Below are 24,752 nucleotides of genomic sequence, written 5' to 3' on the forward strand. Positions count from 1 at the left end.
AAAATTAATTGAAAAATCTTATTGTGTTAATAAAATAATTATATGAGTTTTTGTTTTTTTTAGTTGGTTATATATATATTAATTAATAGAATATTATTAGTTATTTGTACATCACAAAATCACTCTTATTTATATAATATTATTTTTATTTTTATTTTTATAAAATTTTATAATTTTAAAAATTATGATTGGAGTTGTTGTTTTTTTAATAGAATAAAAAATTATAAAAACATCCAAATTATATTTGTTTTTAAAAATTTTACTTAAATATATTTAATTTATCACATTCAAAACATAAAAAATACTTAAGAAAAATTTTAAATTCATAGGTTTAAAGTAATAAGATTTTTTTTAACTTTTATCATTATCAACATTTGATTAATCACCATAAATCAAGAATTAAACTTGAATATAATAACCATAAATATGAATTTTTAAGCTAAAAAAACTATTTAGAATTGTAAAAAAAGCTTCTAAAAAAGAATGTTAATATTCATGAGTTAGACTAGATAAAACAATAAACTGAAATAAATAATTCTTCATGAACTAGATCTAACTCCAAATCTTAGTTCGTAAAAGATAATATTTTATAGCTCAAAATATTATTTTACAATAAACTTTAACCTAATCATAAGCCTGGCTTGAAGCTCGAGCATGAGTCAAACTGAGTCAATATGAGTGCACATGAGTTTAAGCTCGTAGCTCATTTTACTTAGGACATCTCACTTCTAAAAGTTTAGGCGTTTTTTGGACGTAATTTTTACCTTTCAACTTTCACTTTATAAATATCAAGAAAGTTTTGTTTCTTTCTTATGTGGGATATATGTTTTTAGAGGGTTTTAGGTTTCACTAAAATATGCTAACTAATAGTTATTTAAAATTAATTCCTTATTTACCCACAATTTATTTAAATCATGTTAATGTTCTATATTAAAAAGTTTATGTTTGAAATTAAGTTCCAACAAAATATTAACTCAAAAAGTGAGTACACCTTTTTTTTTATTTGCTCTCAAATGTGTACATTAATTAACTATGTTTTAACAAATTTTCCAAAACTCCCCCGCATGAATGAAAATTATTTAAATAGTTTGAAAATGACTCAAAGATTTGTTGAGAGATATTGACTTAATAGATTACTATATCAGGATAGGTAGCTTTTGATTTTAAACTTTTCTTTTAGATTTATTCTGCTAAATAATGAATGTGATGTTTTAAACTATTTATTTTTTTATGTGTAAACTAAGACAATAATACTAATATAGTTTTCTACATAAAGATTTCTTTTAATTCTTAATGTTGTGTTGATTTTGACCTTGAGAAACTCATAGATTAATGAGTGCTCTAGAGAAGTCAATCTTTATCGAAATTCTCAAAGAAACAATCATATTACTTACAGATACATGTGATTTTTCATTAAGAATATTATGTTATACTTTACTTAGTGTACCAAGATAAGAAAATCATTAATAACAATATCATAACCTAATTTTTGAATTAAAAAATAAATAAAAACAAAAAAATAAATGAATAAAAAATAATTTGAGAATTGGTTTAAAACAATACAAATTGAAAGTTTAAGGACTAATAAGGATTGAATTATAAATATGGGAGTCAATTGGTAAAAAATTATAAGAATTTATAAGTTTGAAAACTTAATTAAACGTTGGATTAATTTAATTATTGAAATTAGGAGTATAATTGAAGAATTGTGGCCTAATTGTTAAATATTAGAAGTTCAGGGGGCAAATTGAAACTAGCCATTTCCAGGGATACAAACGGAGCCGTTTAAAAAAAAACTATTCATCGCCTTCTTCCTCAGGAACCATTTCAGTAGTAAAGGTACTAGAACCGTTTCAGCAGTAAAGGCATTAAAACCGTTTCAGTCATGGGCCACATCTCCCAGCTGCTATCCCTCGCCTCCACGATGCATGTCGTTACCAAGCCACGACCGCATGGCATTCTCTGGCCTTATAAAAGCCAGAGAAAGGCCACATACTAGAGGAGCTGAAAACACGAAAAAATGGTGGAGAGAAAAAAGATGACGAGCAGAAAAACCAGAGGGAAACAAGGAGAAAACCAGACGAACGAACACAAAGAGAAAGGCCAGGAAACCAAAAAACATACAAGCAGAGAACACAGAACCAAGAATGATCACACGAAAACACAGAAAAAAAACAGCATAGAGGGAACAGAGAGAACCAAAGAGAAGACGAAGAGACCGAGGTTAGAAAGACCAGAAAAAAAACAAAAGAAGTGAAGAAGAAACAGGGGAGAGAGTGCACCAAGCAACCTCACATCTTCGTCTCCACCAGGTAAGTTTCTTCTCTTCCCTGCAATACAATTAACACTATGCATTTCGATTTATAATTAATTGTCTCCTGTAGCAAGCTTGTGTGAATTTCACGCACGCCTGCTGACCATGGCCAGCCAGGTCACTGGCTTCGGCCAGTGACCAGGCCGAAGCCAGTGACCAGGTCGGGTTGCTGGGTCTAGCCCAGCCCATATGGCTGAGCTAGACCCAACCCCCCTAAAAAGAACACAGAAAAAAAAAAGTTGAAGCTGAAGTCCAGCCGGCCGATTCTTTTTATTTTATTTTATATTTGATCAAACAAACTTCTTTTTAATATCATAAAATTCCAAAAAAGTTGGCGGGCTCTTTAGAATTTATTTTTAGATCCCTCACATTTTGTTTTTTTATGTATTTCACTATATAATTGATGTAAAAATTTTTATTCTGAAATGCAAATCCGGTATATGATATATTTTTCTCTTAAAAAAATAAAACAATATGCACGCATTGATTTAAATTTATTTTACCAGTTTATTCACTAATACTAGAGTCAGGAATACCATATGTATTTTTAGCTACATAATATTTAGTAACACTAAAGTTGAAAATATCCGTAGTTGAATATTCACTAATACTAGAATCAGGAATATTACGAGCAGACTATTATAGCATAATCCAACAAACTCTTAGTAATTTTAAACAAAATTAGTAATGCAATCTATTTTATAGATAGAATATTTTAGAAATGATAATTTTTTTTTTTACGTAACCAGTATTCCACTATAAAAATTCTTATTAACCGTCATATTTGGTGATGTTTTTTTAAAACAAAGTAAAAGTAATCATTTATTTGTCAACAAAGTGAACCTTCTTGACATGGTTGGAACTTGGAACCTTCTTGCCATGGTTGGAAAAAACAAACCATGAAAGAGAAGGATTCATGACTTGATGTTTTGTGCAGATTCAAGCAATTTTTCATTAACTGATTTGTGATCTTTAGGGCTTTGACCATTTGTGATTCAACACTTGCCTTGTCGAGAATAGTCTTGGAAACGAGGCTTCTTTGCTGTGAACTCATGAGATACACTTTGTGATTAATAGCCCATAACTAGCTCGTAGTTAAGGGGGAAAGATTTGGGGCAAGTGATCAGGATTGATGATATAATAAATAAAGCTGCAACACTTCATCATACGTACTGCGTCATGGTCGTCATATTTTGGGTTCTACGTCAGATGTATGACGGTTATCAATATTGTTTGCCATCTGATTTATCCTCTTCCTCATAGGATGGTTGCCATGCTTGAGAGGACATGTTTTTTTTTTAAAGAAAAATATACAGTGCTAGAAAGAACCCTATTCAGAGGTTCTTCAAAACTTTACGTTGAAGGGTGACATGCTTCTACGTGCTAATTATCTTTCCTGAGTACAAATAATTTTAGTTACTCTGTTAATTCTTTTGGTCGATGCATGCCCCATGGAAAAAACAGGTTCCAGTACCAGTTGCAATGGCCTTCACTATTGATTGGTGTGCGATTTGCCAACAATATCTGCGGTGGAATGGATCACTGGGCTAGCTGGATGGAGTGGGGTGCAGTGCATATGATTCTAATTACGGAAAAAAGGAGATTATGCTTCGTAAATACTAGCAAATATACCCTGCAGAGCACTTTTTAGTAATGTAAAATATTAAGATTATTTTCTTATAATATTCTAGTATTTAGGCAGTGTCATAAATCTGATTGTTATTATAAATATTTTCTCTTTTTTAGTTAACAATCTGATGTGTTCTTGTTTTTTTATGAAAAAAATACGCGTAGTTAACATGCTTTTCAATTTTCTATTAAAAAAAATAATCGTGAACACGTACTGAACCGCCCTATATATTTTCTGAGAGAGTTCTTAACTATAATTAAATTTTGAAGCTGTAAAGTAGCCTAAGCTCTTAATTCGAAAAAAACACAGGCAGCCATTAAATAGATTTGACTAATTAAACTACTAGGGTGTATAAAGGCCCAACAGATAAGGATAACCTATACTACAAATTGTGAATTCATGATCAAATCTGGAATTATTTTGTGAGAAATTATTAGGTATATATTATTAGATATTCCAGGAATTATAGGCAGCCGTTATTCAAAATTTTATAGCCTTGTAATTGTATAAGTTGAACTTCCACGAGTTGTTAATAAATAATAGAAAGGAAAACCCTAAATGAAGGAACAGGTCAGATACGTAGAAAGATAATTAAGCTGTCCAAAGGAAATAACAGAACGATTCGTTAAATATGACAGCCTCTTTGAGCTTGAGGCTGTAAGAAACAAGAAAGAAAGAAACAAAAACTACTCGAACCACACATGTTATGTTCGACCTTACGTAGACCACATATGTTATGTTCTTGCCGTTCTTGCCATTCTTGCCATTCTTGCTGTGCAAGCAAGCATACAAACTAGTGAAAGACAGAAAGAGCATCAGAATGGGCTGTACTGTAGCTGGTTAACGTCTTCTGTTTTCTGTTTTGATATTTTCTTATTATAACATGACAGCTTAAATTAAGGGTAGATATTTCTCATTCCGCATTTTAAGTGCACAAACAAAAACAGCTTGTACTGTTAAACAAAATCAATCCAGAACAGCCAAAAACATTGAGGATCTGAAAATACAAGAAACAGAAAAATAAGGAAGAAGGTGTCAATTGATGCGAGAAATAAGGATTGCGAAATGCAGAATAAGGCCTTGAACAGGAAGGGGGGAGGGGGAGGGGGAACAGAACCCAGAGACGAGCAGAGAAGGAAGAGATGGAGAATGTTGTCGTTACTGCTAAGACTTCATCTCCTTCAGATGATGATATCTCTCCACCTCCTCCTATCTCTTTTCTTCCTCCGCCTCCGCCTAAAAAGGCACCTGGAGGATGGAGATCTGTAAAATACATTCTTGGTAATTAATGCATTCGATTAGAATTATCTGCATGCATGTTTTTGCTATAATTTGTTTTCACGTATTTTGTGTTGCTTTGTTTCAAGGGAACGAGTCATTCGAGAAATTGGCTTCCATGGGTCTTATAGCCAATTTAACAGTGTATCTACAAACAAGATACAACATGGATGGTATTCAATTAGTTAATGTGTACAATATTTGGTCTGGTTCCACCAATGTCACACCCTTGCTTGGTGCTTTCTTATCTGATGCTTATCTGGGAAGGTTCCGCACCCTTCTCTTCGGCTCCATGTCCTCTTTCCTGGTAAAATCATCTGTCTGCACATTTCCAATGACTCGTGTAGATTGTGATATAATAAATAAACATGTTCTATGAAATCCTTAATCTTCTACTTCCGTTCGTTTGAATGAACAAATTATAAGGATGGCTGTTTCTTAATTAGCTACCGTTAGGAATTTTGGATATGTATTCTCTACTTTTACTTGGAGATTTAAATTACTAACACTGAATAAGGATCATGATCCATTGAATATGTTCTTTTATATTTTAACGTACAGGGCATGGTGGTCCTGGCCCTAACTGCAGGCATGCCAAAGTTAAGACCCCTCGACTGCCCTGGAGTATCCAATTGCCAAAAACCTCAGGATTGGCAGCTTGGAGTCCTCTATTCGGGCCTTGGGTTGCTTGCCGTTGGAGCGGGAGGTGTTAGGCCCTGCAACATTGCCTTTGGAGCTGATCAGTTCGACACCAGAACTGAAAAAGGACGAGCCCAGCTTGAGAGCTTCTTCAACTGGTGGTATTTCTCTTTCACAGTGGCTCTCGTGATAGCTCTCACTGCAGTGGTCTACGTTCAGACTAATGTTAGCTGGGTTATAGGTTATGCCATACCAGCTGCCTGCCTCTTCTCGTCTATTATCATTTTCTTGATTGGCAAACACACTTATATAATCACAAAGTCCCAAGGAACCGTTTTTGTCGATATTGCCAAAGTGATTGTAGCTGCCCGTAAGAAGCGTGCAGTGAGTCTTGAATCATCTTCTGGGCATCCCCTCTATGATCCTCCCTTGACTGAGTCAGATCAGCGTGTAGCAAAGCTTGCTCACACTGATATGTTCAAATTCTTTGACAAGGCTGCTCTAATTACTGATCCAAGCGAATTGGATGACAAAGGCTTGCCCAAGAATTCTTGGAGATTATGTAGTGTTCAACAAGTTGAACAGCTGAAACTAATAGTAGGACTTGTGCCAGTTTGGTTTACAGGAATCGGTTGCTTCATTACAATGGACCAAATGAATACTTTTGGCTTGATGCAAGCAATTCAGTCGAACAACGAAGTCCACAATTTTAAAATTCCACCTGGTTGGATGGGCCTTATTTCGATGATTTGCCTTTCAATATGGATATTCATTTACGAGCAAATTTACCTGCCTCAGGCAAGGAAAAGGTCAAAAAAGAATATTAGATTTACAACGAGACACAGAATCAACACTGGTATTGTAATGGCAATCCTATGCATGGTGGTGGCTGCAATTGTTGAAAAGAGCCGCCGGGACGCAGCTTTGAAACAGGGAACCTTAGTGTCACCTCAAAGTATTCTGCTGCTGCTGCCACAGTTTGCCTTATCGGGTCTGAACGAAGCATTTGCTGCTGTTGCTATTATGGAATACTACACCAACCATTTGCCAGAAACCATGAGGACTCTTTCTGGGGCAATCTTCTTTCTCAGCTTCTCTGCATCCAGCTACTTGAACACGGCTATTATCAACCTAGTCCACCTCGTGACTTCAAACAATGGGAAAGAATCTCCATGGTTGGGTGGCCGTGACCTCAATAAAGTTAAACTCGACTACTTCTACTACCTTATTGCTAGTTTAGCAGCATTAAATCTCCTGTATTTCAATCTCTTTTCATGCCGCTATTTGGAAAAGCAAGTTGACAAAAGATCTGAATCAAGGCATGAAGAGATGAATGAAGCCGCTTAACGACTCAAAAACTTAATGATTTGCGGGAAAGTCTCTATTCCTTCCTGGGTATCATGCACCTAGCTCTAGCTCACCAGCGTCTTGTGCTATAAACATCTATGGTGTGCTCTATTTCCTCGCCTCTGCAAGGGTTTTTTCTTCTTCTTCTTCTATTTTTTCTTCTTTTTTCTCCTCTTAAGGTGTGAAATTAGTTTGTAAACGCTCAGAATTGCTATCTTTTATATGTTGAAGACTTTTGATGTTGGCGGAAGCACAATAAGTATAGTAACTAGTAAGAGAGATATAGAATTGACCGAAATAGAGTTGTCACAAACATAATCTAAGACATGGTTTTATTTCTAAAGATAAAGTCTGATAAGTTTTGCCTTTTAAAAGTTTACATCCCATAAATAGGCAAGTAATGTTCTTTACGATGCAGAAAAATCAAATTGTTAATCAAAAGGGAAAAATAACTAAAAATCCGAAAATAACATAAAATTCAAAAAAATTAACTTAAACAGTATTTTCAAGGTCTAATCTAGGAGTCTTTCGCAGCTCGGTTAGTTGTAGTGTTTTCTATATAACTAGACCTGTAAAAACATTTAAAAAATTTTAAACTCCATCTAATAATCAAATAAAAAATTATAGCTTTTTATTATTATTATATTGGTCTAATGCAAACAGATTTTTTTTTTAGGTTTAGCCCTACCTCACATGACCATAAATATATATGCTATGCTATCTGCATGCGTGATGTTTTTACGGTAAAATTCCACCTTACTGATAAAAACTCCTAATTTTTGCTATCCCAGCTACATAAGGCCATAATTATCAGACCCAATTCATAGGTCAAGCTATGTTTAATAACTATACTTTAGGCTCAACTTTGATCTTCACGGACTCAGTGTATCACTGTTACTAACCCCATTATTTGATCTTTACCATTACATTAACTAGGGAGAAACAGGATTTACGTACAGAATTCCTGCACACGGAAAGAAGACTGCAGGGAATATTAGGGGTTGGTATCGTGCCGATGGCCTAATGGCCATGCCCATTCTAGACCTCCTACAATTTTAAGATTATTGTGCTTAATTTCCGACTCCGAACCAAAACAGAAAGGTCTGGATCTTGCACCAGTATTAACAAACAAATCTCAACGGCTATATCTTCTTCCCGCCCCTCTCTCTGTATATTTATGTATCTGCATCACATTATCCCATGCGACTCTTCAGAATAACACACCGTACCAATTTGCTCTCAATTTCTCTAATTCCTCTTCCCTCCATTCCTTTCTTTACCAAGAAAAAACCAACCCGTTTCTTCTTTTGTTCAAGTAGCCAAAAACAAAGATGACCAAGATCGACGCCCTCCGTCGATTCCTCCTCCTGTTCTCTCCTCCCACTACCACTACCACTACCACCAGCACCACAACCACCAACAAGAAACGCCTTAGCACCTCCTTCGTGATGATCTTGATGACCCCATCACCACCAATCAAGAACCTCAAATCGAAGAAGACCAAGAATCCAGCTCCCCACAATCGACACTCAGCCCCATAATCACAGTAGCCCCACCACGCCCTTCAAAAACAATGGTGATCAGTACCATTTTCGGCAACCGCAGAGGCCACGTTTGGTTCTGCATCCAACATGACCGTCTCTCCACTATACCTCTTCTCCTTCTTGAACTCTCAATCCCCACCCACCAACTCGTCAAAGAAATGCAATGTGGGCTGGTCCGCCTCGCTCTTGAGTGCAATCGATCTGAGTTGAACTCTGTCCCGCTACGAGCAGTCCCAGTCTGGACAGTGAATTGCAATGGGAAGAAAGCAGGTTTTGCTTTAAGGAGAAAGGCAAGTGAGCAGATTCGTTTGATGTTGAAGACAGTGCAGTCAATGACGGTTGCTGCGGGTGTTATTCCGGCCAGGTTGGGGTCATCTTCGGATTCGGAGGAGATCATGTATATGAGGGCTAATTATGAGCATATGGTTGGTAGAGCTGATTCAGAATCGTTTCATTTGATTAACCCAGATGAGTGTCCTGGTCAAGAACTCAGTGTGTTCTTGATGAGGTCTTGATAATCTTGGGCCTAAATAATTTTATATGCCTTGATAAATGGTACTAGTAAATCTTGACATTTAGAATGCCTTTTTTTTCTTTCTTTACTAGGAAGAGGGGCATGAAAGAAAACAAAGCGTTTTCTTGATTGAGGGATTCTTCATCAAGAATTTTGAGGATTAGGAAGGGTGATCTTGATAAAAAGAGATGGCTAATTACATTTAATTTTTGTAATATAGAGGGCTAGATTATATTGAGGTTGTTCCATACTTGGGGATTATTCAAATTGTTCATTGATTAGGTTCTTAGGGCTAACTCTGATGGATATAAGGATCATTAAGACTCTGATTTGTGTACCATTTCACTTTTCAAGAGAGTGTTCGAAATTTTATCCAAGTTTTGTATCTGTAGATGTGTGCTCTGATCTATGTCAGTGTTTATGATTCATTACTGTTGAAGCTGAAGGTTTCTAAAATTTAAAAGTTGCGTGCTTCAAAATTCCTGGGCATCTGAGTTGAGAAAGTTTCAATAATTTTTTAATGAATGAATGAATAAAGAAAATAAATACAGCAAGCTTTTTATTCAGGAAAAAAAATGAAGTTACAGGAACCAGAGTAACACTTGGTCTCTGTTGGGACACTATGCAGTTCTGAAGAAATTCTATAAAGCAACATGTAGGCCTCGTTGTAGTAGCTTAATGAATGGCGTAGGATTGGGGAGACTACTATCCACAAAATCTCATATTCGAATCTTCCTGGCCTTTCAAAGTCTCAAATTGACCTCTTTGTCCTAACTATTTTGTTATGACAATTGGTGACAGCTTATACAGACAGAGAATCAAATTTAGGTTCTGTAAGAATCACCTGTGGTTGCAATTTCTTCTGCAGTAGTTTTTAGTCATCTATCACAGCTTGTGATGTATCAAGCAACATGGCTGTTATTAGAACCAAACTTGAAAGCCACTCAATATTCCAGCTGAAATGTCTCACAGGTCCTTCGATTGCTGCAAAATACTGGGTCGGATTACTAATAAGAAACGATTCACGCCCTTAAGATAAGATATTTATGTTACAACTGTTCTGATTTTGACAGCTTCTAGGAATACAAAAGGTGAAAATTGTTCTCAGTAGTTCCGCAGAAAAAAATATCACCATGCAGCTTCGAAGCTGGACCACAAGATTATTAGTCTGCATTTCTAAGCAAGTCTGTTCTATTTTTTAGTAGTATATATGTTCATAAAAAAGGCTTTTAATAAGCATCAACTAGTCCCGCTAGTAGCTACTTTAGGTTTTGGTCACTGGTTAAGATGTTGGAGGGAAAAGCTGTACTGCGTGAGACAGACATGCCAGAGCAGATGCAGAGCCATGCCATGGAATTGGCTTATCAGGCTCTTGATCTACATGAGGTCTCTGATTGTCAATCCATTGCTCATTACATCAAACAGGTCTCCTTTATTCCTTAAAAATCTTATCTTATATATGTAGTCTGTCCTATTAACACTCCAATCAGAAAGATTAAAGAAATCTTTTTTTTTTTTTTTATCTTTTGTGAAAAATATTGTACCTTGGTACTTATTCTTGGCAACAAACATATCAGATACTTAAAGTGATAAGATACTGATTGGTTGGTTAGTGTGTTATGCCCTGGAAGCAAGCATGATTAGAAAGGTATCTTTCTTTTCCAAAAAGCAACATAGCAATATAAGATTGTAAAGGCTCTGCTTGCTGCCATAAGAATAATTTATATAGGGAGGAAATAAATAAACTGATGCTTTTGCATCACAGAAACCTTAGCAGCTCTCTCTCTCTCTCTCCTCTTCCAAATTATGCAGAAATGGGCAGAGTTGCAGAAAATCCAGTTCTGTTCAAAAAAATCAAAGAAAAAAAAGAGGGAAGATTTTCTCGATGTTCCTATATTCTTTATTTCAATCTGGTTATTATCTCATGATTTTCAATTAGTTTTTTTCTTTCTTTCTAAAGAGGTATTATGAACAAGTTCATGTTACATACTCAGCGGGGAGAATTTGCATATTATGGGAATGTAGGAAGTGGTCTCCATTGCTTGGTACGGAAAATCAAGAGCTATACAAGTTCCCATATTCAATGCAATACATGGTTTTAGGTTCTAATACTAAGAGTTATCATCTTTAGAGGGACCCAAAATGGATCTAATCCATCAATCTTTCTCATTGTAGCAAAGTCTTGTCAGTAAAATACCCAGCCTTTAACAACTTCTTTTCTTGAGAATATAACTTGGAATAAGCTACTAGGCGAATAATGCTCAATTTGATGTATTGAATTTGGATATGCCAACTACCAAGTGGGGCATGAAACAAAGAGGTTTTCACGCTCTCTCTCTCTCACACACACGTTTTTTCTTTCTCAAAAAATCACAGACAACAATCATGGTGCAACACCACGGATTAATGTTTCTCACGTCTGAATTACCTCTCCGAACGCCACTAGTTCACATTGGAAGTGTTATTTATCCCACTATCTATTAACATGATCAACCAGCATCGATGTTGGTGGACATCAAAGAATGATGGTGTTGAAGATTTTTCTTAATGAAGCTATTGTTGTAATGTTCAAGCTAACAACGTTTGTAACTGCTAAACAGAAATTTGATGATGTTTATGGACCAGCATGGCACTGTGTGGTTGGAAAGGACTTCGGCTGTTGCATTACACACTTGAGTGGAAGTTTCATTTTCTTCCGGGTGGAGATGATGGAGTTTTTAATCTTCAAAGATGGCGGGGACTTCAGTGAAAGCAAGGAGGAAGCTATTGGAGTGCTGCAGCAATTCCAGAAAAGTGACACCTAGATTCATATAGTTTCTTGCCATGTCTTACAGAAAACCTCCATCTGCTTCAAGAGGTTGAAAACTTCTAGATAGGAACTTGGAATATGACAGGAATGTTCAATTTTGCAAGAACCAGAAATCTAAATTATAGAGAACTCGCTCCTTTTTCTCTTATGCTTCTTTGCCAGGGCATTAGAAAACAGACCTCAGTTTCAGGGGTGGCTGTGAAATCATTATTTTCCAGTATGGCCATACCTGAACTATCTTAAGAGAGTGGAACCATAAGTAAAATGTGTAATTTGCCAGCAGGATCAAAGACCTAGAGTTAGAAGTGGAGAAGAAATATCAGTGCAGTTGGCAGCTAGCCCTCAGTTGTTTAACATGCCTACCAAACGAAAGAAGCTTTTGAAGTTTTAAACTAATACATGTCGATAGAACGTATATCTCTGGGAATAGCATCCAACTAAAGCAAATAAAATTTTTCATCAGCTGTTATTGACAAGAAAAAGGAGAGTTCAGAAAGAAATGACCTGAAGAGCAAGAGCAAGGTTTAAGTGTAGCCAGTAGCCAGGTGCGAACGGAAAGCTCTACATTGTCAGTGAGGAAGAGGTAATCTGCAACCCAAGGACTAGATCAAAACATGTGGTGATCCAAACCTCAGGATGCAGATTACCCAATCCTGACCCAATATCAAGGATGAAGTAATTAATTTCAAGAGGAAAAGAAAAGAGACGGAAAGAAAGTGATAAGTTGAAGGTTAGTTGCTGGCTGATGCTCATTTGAATGATTGATTGCAGGAATTTATAATGGTTCTTAAAGCTAAACATGATTATTCTGTAAGAAAGGGATGCATAGTTGCTTTAAAGCGATGATAAGGTGCCCTGCCCTGGAGATTCTGTTCTTCCTAAACCAATCATATAGGTTAGGTAGATTACTTTCCATAGACAATGATGTTGATCTTGACTGCTTTTTCAACAAGACTGGAAGATCTTCTTGCTAATTATGAACGATTCTTTTCAAATAATGGCAACGCTACTCAAGCTACAAGAAAAAACCCACATCACAAACTCCGTCACCATCGTCTGGTATGGCTATTCAATCAGTGTGCTTGAAGCTTACTAGAGGCTGTAGTTAAAGAATCCATCTGTTTAAGCTTTATAAACACATATCTCATATGCTCATGATTCTGTAATCCTATCAAATCTAAAGACAGTGAACCGAAAAGGAAAGGTAGTCTAGCCACACTGCCTTCTTGTAGTATTACTATCTAGTTTGATGGTCACCATCTGCTTTTGTTTCTTTTCTTACACAGTAGCATATTCTATTCCTTGGCCTATCGAAACACACATCATTAATTATCACAGGCTACAAGTGCAATATAATATTTTGGTGAATTATCATAGTTGAGCTTGGGAGTGCTTTTCAAAAGTGATTATGAAAAAATTTGATTTTTTTTTTTTTGCTTTGAAGTAATATGTTTTTGATGTTTTCAAATCATTTTGATATGCTGATTTCAAAAATAATTTTTAAAAAATAAAAAAATATTATTGGTATACTTTTCTGAGTGAAAAACACTTTGAAAAGCAACCACAACCACAACCACACTCCCAACACCCTCATTGAAACCATTTCAAGAATTCATAGAGCGGGGTCAAGCATTGATTCCCTTCTTGGGTGATGCTGGTAATCAACTGCAGATGCTTCTATAAGTGACTTCCGAATGCACCAACTTCGTTGGCAAAGATGCAGATTGTAATTTGAAATGAAATTGATAGATCAAACCTGTGTATTCAATTGAGTTTTCATGCTTGATTCTCAATTTCTCATACTGGAAACTTCCCATGAGGGAAGAGCTACCTTTATGTAACCTTGCTAGGGGCTTGCAATAAAGATTCATGTCAGCATGCAAGTTATCGAACACAAGTGGTAACGGTAAGTGTTCTTTACTGTAAGCTGTTAACAGGTTACTCCATTTTCGGGGCGAATTATGTTCTGCCTGATTTCCAACACTTCAAAATTGTCTTCTGGATCCCACATTGTCACTCGTGTTTGAGCAAAACTGGAAATTACATTTGAGGGCCAAGGTCGACTTGTCCTGTCATTATCTCGCATTCATTGTACTTCATTCCAATTTCACGCCGCAAATTTATGCCTTCCCTAGAAAAAAAACACATCACGGATTGGTGTCATGATTTTAGCACCACATGAAATTAGATACTTCCCTGCCCTCTGGTCACAAGGCATGCAAGTCCCAGTTTGCATCGATGACGGGCACTATTGGCAACCATACAACATTCAAGTTTTCAACCAAGTATTGATGTTTAGTGATTGAGGAGATTGCCCACTGACAATAGGAAATGACTTCTTCCATAAGAACACTCAAACAGTACCTGCTCAAACAGAAGTAATACACAAGCCTAGGATTACAAGACTGCTAGGCAAGTACGAAACACGCTGGGATGACAAAACTGTTGAGATGATGAGATCATCAACGACTGCTAACTTAACGACTATATATTGGTATCGGATACAATTGTGTAGCTCTCGCAATCTAATCTACCCTACTATCACCAAGTTATTGTCCTACAGAAATATAGAGACACCCTTCATCTTCGCATGAATTAGCCAATTCTCAAAACCTGCATCCTTATGGTTGTAAGCCCAACTCTCCAAACATTTCATCTTTGCATGAAATGGCACCTATACATTAAATAGAAGTATAGTCTCACGGCAGCAATGAAAAAATTTACCACCATGGAATTTCTTGTCACAGTAACTCAAGACATTTCTCCAATCTACCTTCCAACTATAAATAACAAACTGATTCTTCTTCTCATTCATTTTTCTCATGTTATGGGCTCAAATAGATAGTATCCATATAAACTGATTTGATGCCACTAATAATTGCTGGGGGTGCACGATAGTAGCATCTTCAATGTCTCGTAAGTCATGAACACAATGCCAACACCGGGAACCACCTTGTAGTACTCGGGCAGAATGCCTCTATACATGCCTCGCAACCCTTCAGTCTGGATTATATGGGCAAATGCTCCAAACAAGCCAGTCGTGTAGACACGTGCTCGACCACCAGCCCCTTCCAACTGCATTCTTCTCCTCACAAGATCCAAAGGAAATGTTGCTGAAAATCACGAGGAAAGAAAAACAAAGTCATACAGCATACAGTGATCGCCTATAATAATTTAGCATTTTAGTAGATACTTGAGGAAACTGTGTTCACTTTATCAGGAACACAACAAAATCTAACAGAATAGGATGTTGACAGACAACAAACAATTTTTCATAATTTATTCCTATCTCAGTGATTTCTAGAACAGTTACACTGGCTAGATTGACAGGAGGAAAAAAAAAACTAGTCCTGATAGCATTGTATCCAAGTAAAATATGAAGCAATTACTAACAGATGGGACATGATAAACAAAAGTCACAGCCAAGCAATTACTACAGATTGCATAAGGTTTGAAAAAAAGGGTTGAATTGAGCTGCTGGTCACTCACCTGTTGAGGATGCAATGCCTGAAAGACTGCCACAAGCAAGACTAGCCATGACAGTAGAATCATTGGGCCTGAAAACAACACAGAAGAGAGCTTATAAAACACCATTCCAGCTCAAACACACCAAGCAAGAGATAAAAGCATACAAATATAATGGAGCACTCAATATAGCTCAATTGAATTAATTTAGGGAGTCCTCGCCTTTTAGACTGCCAAAACGATCTGAGAGACTCGTAAACAGAAAAGCTTATCGCTATACTAGGTCCAACACCCTGTAGCACAAAAGTATCCATGTTCGCATTTAAAATTGATAGAAAAGGAGAAGCGAAAGGAAAAGAAAGATAAAGAATAGAGATGACTAACAGAAGCTTACAAGTAATGTTGCTCCAAGTCCTTTATACAAGCCCAGGAAACCTTCTTCTCTGCATATGGTGTGAAATGCATGCAAAATACCTCTGTAGTATATTGTGTTTCTCTGCAAGGTTCAAAAGCAACTGCATCAAGACAAAGTTTCAAACAGGAAAGAATACAATAAGGTAAGAACATAGAACCGAATCTGCGATCCAATACTCATTACCCACCCAACCCATGGCAGTTCTTTAGCCAGCCAAGCATGATAGACTTACCTGTGCTGCTAGGCGTGTCCTCACAAGATCCAGTGGATACGTGGCAGAAGCAGCTGTTATTCCTGCCATCCCACCACCTATAAAGTGCACAGCAAGGTCTGCAGTCCCATTCCCCCCGTGATTTTCAACACCAAGAACTGATTGCAATAACTGCAGAAGAGCAAAACGAGATGGAATTTAGCAAGATTGAGATGACATGTCAATCCAATTTAATTTCAATAGGAGTTTTGAAGAAAGAAATTGGATGCACATACACTCTTGTAACGTTCATAAGCATAGAAGCTGACTGAAGAATAAGGAAGGCGGTGCGCAATAGTCACTAGATTGCCTTTCCAAAATGCCCTAAACCCTTCTTCATTCATAACACGAGATGCCTCCCGCCATATGCTAGCCTTGCTCAATGCTGTAACATCAGAGTGCATACCTTGAACCTAGAAGAATGACGAAGTAAAAGGCAGTCGGATAAGTATTTGATGTGAATATGGACAGCATAAAAGGAGCAACCAATCCAGTAAATTATTGTCATCAGCAAATTAGAGAGCAACGTTAGTCCTCTTATGAAACTCGTACAGAGCTAGAATTGGAAGTGAGCAAACTGCTCGAGCTCCTTTTGTAACAAAATACAATGGACACATGAAAAAGCTCTTCTTTCTTTTTTACAAAAAAAAAAAAAAAAAGATATCAAAATTCAGGGGCATTATCAGACATCTAATTCAAATTCAGAACTCCCCTCCAACTGGAAAGGGATTTGAAGAAGTTTTTCAGCAGAAACTAATCACGTACCAATTTTGTATTGAAATCCGAAACAGAACCAAATTAACCACTTCCAGCTAAACCCCAAAACCCATAATTCCAAAAGAAAAAAAGAAACAAAATAATAGGAAAAAAAATATAAAAACCTGAAAGAGGATAGTAAGTCGTGCGAGAGGAGCCGTGCAAGTCTTACTAAAAGCACCAGCAATACCACCAGCAAGCAATTGTTGGATAGTTCCTAGCTGTGAATGTTGTTGGTGACTGTTGTTATGTTGTTGCTGCAAGAATCTCCTGGCACCTGCATCCAAAATGCTTCCATGGGCGGCGGCGGCGGCAGAATTAAGTGCTCTCTGCCCTCCCTCAACAACCGCACCAACTCTAGCTTCCATGTTCATATTCTGTTTTAACTATTTAAATAAATAGAATAGATTTGGTGCTCTTTGGGATGGTGTAACATGAGATGGGTTGGGTGTTGAGTGTTGTGCAAGTGTGAAAAAAGGGAAAGTCGTGGTGGTGATGGTGGCGAAGAGAAACCCTTGTGTAGCTAGTTCTAGAGTAGAAAGCAGAGAGAGTAAAACCCTAATGAGAGTGTGCGCAATTTTTGGCACATGATTAGGGGGGTTTGTGCAGTTTTAGACTTTTAGCGGCGGGTGGAATATTTTTTGGTATATGCGTGGTTTGAACGAAAGAGTTTTGCCACATCTTTTCTACCTCTTTTTTTTTTATTTGATTTTTTTTTGTTGATACACACACGTAATAGCATAATTGATCCGTGTTCCATAGCATATTGATTTGCACTTCTCAGCAGATCAATACTAAATTTTTTAAATATAAAAAAATTATAAAAAATATAGAAAATACATTAGTGTATTGGATCTGACGATAATCTAATTCTATTGAATCTTGCTAAATAGCATAGCCCAATAATATTACATCATGCTAGAGTCAGGGTCAAACTCTATTGGGTTCTGTTAGACAAAGACCCAACTCTATTGGATTTTGGTGTCCGCAGAACTCAATATAAATATGCTTATTTTTTAGTGGAAGCAATTTGAGAGATGATGAATTAGTTTCAACTAAAACTCAACTACTATGTATAGTGAATTCATCAATGATTGTTGGTCCAAGTGAGAGTAACGTTACCATTGGTTTATCAATGAATCAATTTCAACTACAATGAACTGGTCATCGTAGCATTTTTTATCAATGAAAAAAAAGTGACAAAGAAAAATTAAAGAAAAAAAAACATTGTGGATAACTATTATAACCTCCAGTGGATTGCGTCTTTTTTCTATATTGTATTTTCATTATTTTATTTAATATTTTTTCAATTCAAATATTATGGGTAACTATTATCTTGTGTGTTCATGATTCCAAACATCATTTCATAGTTCACAGAGCGTTAAGTTTGCAAAATTGAAATACAATTGTTAAATAAAAAGCAAAAGAACTCAATAAAAAAAAGAATGTGAACGAAAAAAAACTGATAAAAAAAAGAATTTGAATGAAAAAAAAAGTTTGAGATTGGTCAATATTTATAATCCAAACACCATTTATTGGTTTATAGAGCATCAATTTTACAATTAATGAAAAGAAAAATTACTCTAAAAAAAGGATGCAAATAAAAAAAATATCCAATAAAAAAAAAGATTTGAGATGTTTAACTAATCATAAAATTCCCACCTCAAATCTTTTAATGTTTTTGTTAATAAGAAAGCAGTTTTATTTGATCACTAAGACTAGTAAAGTGGTGAAAGAATATCCACCGTTGGATCGTTTTCCCCAAAATTACCCATCAGCTGGATCATCAGTGATGTTGGCATTAGAAGGTGATTATTCAACGGCTGTGATAGTCATTTGTGGAGGGGCCTAGTATGGTGCTTTCATCGAGAGGGCATTGAGACCCCGACGCACGGTAGTTGTGGGTGTATTGTAGCTATATCACTCGACCCGATTTGGGAAATGGAGGACATGCCATTCGGGCGGATCATGGGTGTGCCAGGTGTTGCCCGTAACTGATTATATGCTTCTTCTTTTTTGCTCTTTTTAATATTTATTTTTGAACCAATTGGAAAGCAGTAATTGTTGATATAGAAAAAGTGGTCAAAGGGACTTCACAATGTAAAATAAAGGATAACATGAAGAAATTCCAAAAAGAGAAGGCAAAAGAACAGGGGGGGGGGGCGGCTTAAGTTAAAGGAATTTATAATGCTATATTATTGGTTGTTAATGGTATTTAAGAATTTGATAGTAGTTAATTTTTAAAGTATTTTTCACTCGAAAATATATTAAAATAATATTTTTTTATTTTTTAAAATTATTTTTAACACCAACATATTAAAATGATCTGAAAATACAAAAAAAAAAATTAATTTAAAGCAAAGAAAAAAATAATTTTTTTTAAAACACTTTTAAAAAATAAAAACAAAAAAACCTTTATGTGCAATGAAAATCTACACTGAAATTGAGATTGGTGTTGTGGCTTTAATCACTAAAGATTCTTTCAAGAACCCTTCCATTTCTTTAAGAGTTACCCAAATAAATTAAGTTTTCAATATTTAATAAGATATTGGTTATTTTTCGTGTTTTAAAAGTGTTTTTAAAAAAATTATTATTTTTTTTTATTTTAAATTAATTTTTTTTAGTATTTTCAGATTATTTTTATATACGAATGTTGAAATAAATTTTTTTAAAAAATATATATATATATATATATATATATATATATATATATTATTTTCATATATTTTAAAGTAAAAAACAACTATATTGCAACCGTGAAAAAAAAGAAGTTATGGTATCTTTATTATTAGCGGCTGATTGCCATCAAGGCAATACATATCCTTTTGCTTCATGGCAATGGCAATTCCATGAATAGTTGCTAGTTATTGATATTTGTCATTATTTTATGACACTAATAATTCATTGTAGTTCCTGAAAGCCGCTCTTCTGCTTTTGCATGTGGACTGAGTTTGATCATCGATTGTTGATTGCACAAACATACATTGATGAAGCATGAAGAGTTGAAAAACACCAGAAGAACATCTGCAAATTTCCCACCGCTAATAATAAGCAAAAACATGAAATATACTCTCTTGATCATATACTATTACATTCACATGGTATACCTTAAGCATCGAAGGTTATTTCATATACTAGCTAGCTAGTGGCATATGTATTTCAGGCCATTGAACCTTCCAGACCATCCTTATAGCAGTCAGCTACAGCCACGCTACTCTGCACATTTTTGTATGGATATCGCTGAGCCAAGAACACATAGAGAATTAAGTTGGCTGCAGTCATGCCGGCTAAAAGCCAGTAAAAGTTGTCTAGGCGGCTACTGTTCAAGTCTTTTCCAAACCAACTCTTGCCGGTTTTCTCAGTCACATGATCAACAGCTGTTATCAGGAGACTACTAAGGAAGTTTGCAGCTCCAATTACACTAAGGTAAAAGGCAATGCCTAGGCTTCTCATAGAATCTGGAACTTGGTCATAGAAATACTCTTGCAAGCCCACTAGAGTAAATGCATCTCCTACACCAATGATGATGAATTGTGGAGCCAACCAGAAGACACTCATTGAAAGTGAGCCCTTCACTGGATCCTTCGCTACAACACCTAGTCTCTTCCTCTCAACCAAGGCTGAAACTACCATTGTTGAGATTGAGAAAAGCATTCCAAAGCCAATTCTCTGGAGGATTTTGATGCCTCGCTCATTTCCTGTAGCCCTTCGTAATACTGGGACTAAAATCTTCTCGTAAATCGTCACGGAGACTATCATTCCAATAGCGGCAAGTGCGTAAACTGAGGCTGGAGGGATCTGAAAGCCGTTACCAATATTTCGGTCCAACGTAGTGCCTTGCTTGATGAAGAATGTGGCGGTTTGGGCAACAGAAATTCCAAATGGTAGCATGGCTAGCCATATTGGGATCAAATTGAGAATAAGCTTCATCTCTTCAACCTTGGTCACGGTTGCTAGTCTCCAAGGATTTTGGTTTTCAGCACCAATTTCCCTATCCTTCACAATAGTCGCCTTGTCAAGAAACCTGTACGTAATATTCATTTGCCAAACGAGCAGTTTAGACAATTAGGATGATGATACGATCTAAAATTAATTACAAGGATACATAACACCATTCAATATAAATTATCATGTCAATGAGTTCGTTCACTTGCTTACTTGAGACTTTCGGTATGGCAGAGAAGCCTCCCTTTGTCCGTTCTTGACTTGGGAACTTCATACAATTCTGCAGGATTGGAAGGATATGGCAGGTTTCTGTTTCTAATGGCAGCTACCAGGACCTGCAACATTGGGGTCAAGGGGCTCCCTGTTGGCACCTGATAGCGGTAAAATGGCCGTCCTATAATGAAGATAACTAGTGATAAAGCCATAACTGCAGTAAAAATGATATCTCCAGCACCCCAACCAACATGATCTTGCACATAAACAACCACAGTCACACCAAGCAGAAGTCCACAACAGAGGCCGAAGTTCCACCAGTTGAAGTAGGACATCTTTTTCTTTCTTTCGTCATCGTGATTCTCGTCAAATTGGTCAGCGCCAAAACTCTCCAAGGAGGGTTTGTGCCCTCCAGTTCCTACGGAGATCAAGTAAATTGCAAGAAAGAAGACTACTTCATGAACCTTCCGAGGCTTGGGACACACAGCTGCCTCACAAGCCTTTAGACTTGGTACAAACGCGGACATTGTTAAGAGAATCAAGCCCTGTTGGTTCAAATAGATAAAATAAAACTTTCAGAAGAAATATAATATAAAATTGTTTGAAAGAAACTATGGGATCAAGAATTAAATTATTTCTCTCTTTTGCAAAGACGAAACGATGGCGATAATTAACATCATTTTAGATGGGCTCTTCCTGGCCCATATATTGGATCAACGAAAACATTCAAGAAATCCAATGGACAAGAACCCCAAATTTAGCTGGTCCTCCTCAACCTTTGAAGGTCCATCTCTCTCTATCACCATGTGATAAGTCAGTGAAAGAAGAATTAAATCCATTGCATATTGAAGTGCTACTTGGAATAGCTATTCAGGGTTAAATATATTATACACTTCTTCTAATTCCAAAAAAAAAAAAACATATATAGAAAATGAAATTACCAGAAGATAGACAATGGATGAAACAAAAACAGTGGTAAATCGGCCCAAGTAAGCATCAGCAAGAAAGCCTCCAAATAATGGCATCAATGTAGTCACGCCACCCCAGTAGTTTACACTCCTAGCAGCTGTCTTAAGGTCTTGATGCATCACCTTGGAAAGATAAATGATTAGGCTCGTCGCTATTCCGAAGTAACTCAATCTCTCACTGAATTCAATTGCTGCCAAACAATAACACCCCCATTATAATAACTTCAAATTTCATTCTCACACTCCAAAAAGATAAAATAAAGTTATGATATGATCATAGAATTTCTGGGCCTTGACCCACTGTGGACTATTTCATTGTGATCGCTACATTTGACATTAGTGATGAAATTTATATTAATCACCTAGTGGATTTTGTTTTCTTCTCATGGGATTTTACAAGAAGAAAAAAAAGATTTGTGCTGTGATTGTGGACCTTACCACGTATCTTTGTAGCGATTACAGGCTATTCATTCATTCACTGACCTCATAAAGCAGTAGGACCATGTAAAGCATAAGTTCTTATTTGTGATTGTAAGGGAAGAATCAACAGTATGAAGCTTTTACTGATGTTGACAAAAACATGCCCACGAACAAAGAATAATTGCACTCCAGTAAACAGAAACACACGAGTACAAGCTGATAACTTTTTTCTTCTTTTTTCCTTTTTTTTATAAAAAAAACTATATCTAAGCTCCTATTTGGAGAATCTTTAATGTTTTTCAACTTTCAATTAGGATTAGAACGTATCAACACACGCAAAAAAAGTTGTTTTTAGGATAAGTATTATAAGACAGATTTGAGTGTGAGCTTTATAGGATGGGTCATGGGTTTATCACTTATTTTTCTGAATAACAGATGTTCTTTTTATGAGTCTATTTTTTTTTTTTAAGATACAACTGATGAGGATTTTTGTGTTATTTATATATAAGAAAAGGATCGTTAAAGTTTATCAGAAAGAAATAAATACTTAAATATTTCTGATACGGTTCTTCTTCCTTGAATTAATATATACATTTCAATCCATGCAAGCTACCAAAGACTAGAGTTTACTTTTCTTTTTCTTCTTTTCTTCGTATTTTCTATATATATATATATATATATATATATATATATATATATATATATATATATATATATATATTCCTGTAGAACGGAATAGGATATCCATTGCATCCAAGCACTGATATACTGATTAGTGCTACAAATGGCCCTCCACTTTGTGCATAAGACCAACGGAATCATCCAAATTCTAACATGTATGGCTTATCTTTAATGTTTCTTTTACACACACACACACACCAAAATGTCCTAAAATGTACAGGACCTTAGATACACACCACTCATCCAATCATGTATGTTAACCGATCGAAACTTAGCGTTTTCTTTTGAGAAAATATTTAGTGAAATTTCATTGTGATTATAATATATTTATGAGTTTCATGATGCAAAAACTCACACAAATATTGAACCAAAAAGAAATTAGTCGTGGCAAAAGTATTCTTGTTGCTAGCTCCCATTGTACAGGAGTTTTAGAATTATTCAGCTATGTATAATTAGCATGAGCCCAGGTTCCATGACCATCTGACACACTAACTGACTTCAGGTTTTAGCAACATTACCAGCTAGTTTGACCACTTGTAAGAGCACATATTTTTCCTTTAAGAAGTTCCCAAAGCACATGGTAACGACGAAAATTGTATTAAACACCTCACTCTCTTGCATGGGTAGACATTTTTTCATTTTGGGATAATAAGAAGAAAAGTCACGAGTCCCATGAAGAGTTATCCATCGGCATTGAAGGAAAAATAGTCCTTTTCTAGGGGTAATATTCATGGGATTTTCTTTAAATAAACTCGAGCAAGCTATATTCTCCATGAACACAAAGAAAATAAAATATTACTGAACGAACTGGAGACTTTATTTCCCTCCCAAGCAAGCTTCCTCGTCAGTAACCAAACACAGCATACACACAGCATACACAGAAAATATATAGCAGTGTGTGTATTAATTTGTTGATAGCTCTTAATTATTATACGTTATTGAATGAAAATATTTAGTCCTTACCGATGATGAAGAGTGATGCTTTCCATGCACCAGTAGAGGCTCGGAGGGGAACCCTTCCTTTATGATCCACCGAGGAATCATGAACCCATTTCTCTTCATTAACACCTCTCGTTTCTACTCCCTTTTTAAGCTCCATAATATTCCCTAACTGGCCGATCACTTGATAATGTTTTTTACAGGGCCCTAAGATTTCTAAGTAAGAGCAATGCAGCTGCTTCTATGGTTGTGGATTTGTGGAAGAGATGGTGGGTAGAGAAGCTTGTTTTGGACCTCTTTATATAGAAAAGGATTTGCTTTGTTGACTCACTGAGTGCAGGCTTTGAAAGCTCTTTATTCCCACCCTATAACAAAGAAAAGTTTTTCTTGGAAATTATTGTGAAAGAGAAAATGGTCATTTTATCCTTCCACATCCACTCACTCAAAGATGTCATCGTCTTCTCTAGATGGGAATGGCATCCATCCCAAAATGTTGTGTTCACTCATGGACTAACTGGACCCTTCAAAATGGTAAAGAATCCCGTTGCCTTGTACACCACTAAAATGATAATAAAGATGGATTGCATATATATATACATATTATTGCCTTCGTGGTTGCTTCTAT

At 36.0% G+C, this 24,752-nt stretch overlaps 5 protein-coding genes and 2 long non-coding RNA genes across 7 annotated transcripts; 4 read left to right on the forward strand and 3 right to left on the reverse strand.

Annotated features, from left to right (window-relative positions):
- Nucleotides 1–2,014: 2,014 nt before the first annotated feature.
- Nucleotides 2,015–4,067, forward strand: LOC127905505 (uncharacterized). Its single transcript, XR_008059604.1, has 2 exons — nucleotides 2,015–2,312; nucleotides 3,779–4,067. It is a non-coding gene; the product is annotated as an uncharacterized LOC127905505 (long non-coding RNA).
- Nucleotides 4,068–4,837: 770 nt separating this feature from the next.
- Nucleotides 4,838–7,458, forward strand: LOC7454959 (protein NRT1/ PTR FAMILY 2.8). Its single transcript, XM_024602475.2, has 3 exons — nucleotides 4,838–5,225; nucleotides 5,312–5,529; nucleotides 5,784–7,458. The coding sequence occupies exons 1-3, from the start codon at nucleotides 5,087–5,089 to the stop codon at nucleotides 7,206–7,208; spliced, it is 1,782 nt and encodes a 593-aa protein (XP_024458243.2). The 5' UTR covers nucleotides 4,838–5,086; the 3' UTR covers nucleotides 7,209–7,458.
- Nucleotides 7,459–8,152: 694 nt separating this feature from the next.
- On the forward strand, nucleotides 8,153–9,711 carry LOC7468018 (protein MIZU-KUSSEI 1). Its single transcript, XM_002308149.4, is given in 2 exon segments — nucleotides 8,153–8,645; nucleotides 8,648–9,711. Coding segments are annotated over 2 exon segments (726 nt in total). The 5' UTR covers nucleotides 8,153–8,539; the 3' UTR covers nucleotides 9,268–9,711.
- Nucleotides 9,712–10,384: 673 nt separating this feature from the next.
- On the forward strand, nucleotides 10,385–12,223 carry LOC18099998 (uncharacterized). The gene is made up of 2 exons (XM_006381156.3): nucleotides 10,385–10,691; nucleotides 11,867–12,223. The coding sequence occupies exons 1-2, from the start codon at nucleotides 10,554–10,556 to the stop codon at nucleotides 12,068–12,070; spliced, it is 342 nt and encodes a 113-aa protein (XP_006381218.1). The 5' UTR covers nucleotides 10,385–10,553; the 3' UTR covers nucleotides 12,071–12,223.
- Nucleotides 11,514–13,448, reverse strand: LOC112327923 (uncharacterized). The gene is made up of 2 exons (XR_002982423.2): nucleotides 12,580–13,448; nucleotides 11,514–12,368 (listed from the first exon to the last, which is right to left on the reverse strand). It is a non-coding gene; the product is annotated as an uncharacterized LOC112327923 (long non-coding RNA).
- A 946-nt stretch (nucleotides 13,449–14,394) lies between these two features.
- On the reverse strand, nucleotides 14,395–17,637 carry LOC7468021 (uncharacterized). Its single transcript, XM_024602559.2, has 7 exons — nucleotides 17,087–17,637; nucleotides 16,442–16,618; nucleotides 16,188–16,337; nucleotides 15,935–16,036; nucleotides 15,763–15,833; nucleotides 15,565–15,632; nucleotides 14,395–15,188 (listed from the first exon to the last, which is right to left on the reverse strand). Exons 1-7 carry the CDS (start codon nucleotides 17,333–17,335, stop codon nucleotides 14,947–14,949), a joined length of 1,059 nt encoding a protein of 352 aa, XP_024458327.1. The 5' UTR covers nucleotides 17,336–17,637; the 3' UTR covers nucleotides 14,395–14,946.
- Nucleotides 17,638–19,984: 2,347 nt separating this feature from the next.
- On the reverse strand, nucleotides 19,985–24,529 carry LOC7454960 (protein NRT1/ PTR FAMILY 5.6). The gene is made up of 4 exons (XM_002309055.4): nucleotides 24,152–24,529; nucleotides 22,061–22,278; nucleotides 21,120–21,664; nucleotides 19,985–20,985 (listed from the first exon to the last, which is right to left on the reverse strand). The coding sequence occupies exons 1-4, from the start codon at nucleotides 24,285–24,287 to the stop codon at nucleotides 20,121–20,123; spliced, it is 1,764 nt and encodes a 587-aa protein (XP_002309091.4). The 5' UTR covers nucleotides 24,288–24,529; the 3' UTR covers nucleotides 19,985–20,120.
- Between the last annotated feature and the right edge of the window lie 223 nt (nucleotides 24,530–24,752).

Source organism: Populus trichocarpa, chromosome 6 (genome assembly GCF_000002775.5).
Source record: "Populus trichocarpa isolate Nisqually-1 chromosome 6, P.trichocarpa_v4.1, whole genome shotgun sequence".
Taxonomy (NCBI): Eukaryota; Viridiplantae; Streptophyta; class Magnoliopsida; order Malpighiales; family Salicaceae; genus Populus; species Populus trichocarpa.

Coding starts and splice junctions, on each gene's coding strand:
- LOC7454959 (XM_024602475.2), top strand. CDS start 5,087: ATGGAGAATGTTGTCGTTACTGCTAAGACTTCATCTCCTTCAGATGAT. Junction 5,226..5,311: donor ATCTGTAAAATACATTCTTG/GTAATTAATGCA, acceptor CTTTGTTTCAAG/GGAACGAGTCATTCGAGAAA. Junction 5,530..5,783: donor GCTCCATGTCCTCTTTCCTG/GTAAAATCATCT, acceptor TTTAACGTACAG/GGCATGGTGGTCCTGGCCCT.
- LOC18099998 (XM_006381156.3), top strand. CDS start 10,554: ATGTTGGAGGGAAAAGCTGTACTGCGTGAGACAGACATGCCAGAGCAG. Junction 10,692..11,866: donor TTGCTCATTACATCAAACAG/GTCTCCTTTATT, acceptor ACTGCTAAACAG/AAATTTGATGATGTTTATGG.
- LOC7468021 (XM_024602559.2), bottom strand. CDS start 17,335: ATGAACATGGAAGCTAGAGTTGGTGCGGTTGTTGAGGGAGGGCAGAGA. Junction 16,619..17,086: donor GACTTACTATCCTCTTTCAG/GTTTTTATATTT, acceptor TCATTCTTCTAG/GTTCAAGGTATGCACTCTGA. Junction 15,633..15,762: donor TCGTTTTGGCAGTCTAAAAG/GCGAGGACTCCC, acceptor TGTTGTTTTCAG/GCCCAATGATTCTACTGTCA.
- LOC7454960 (XM_002309055.4), bottom strand. CDS start 24,287: ATGGAGCTTAAAAAGGGAGTAGAAACGAGAGGTGTTAATGAAGAGAAA. Junction 22,279..24,151: donor AGCATCACTCTTCATCATCG/GTAAGGACTAAA, acceptor ATTGTTTGGCAG/CAATTGAATTCAGTGAGAGA. Junction 21,665..22,060: donor CATCCATTGTCTATCTTCTG/GTAATTTCATTT, acceptor TTGAACCAACAG/GGCTTGATTCTCTTAACAAT.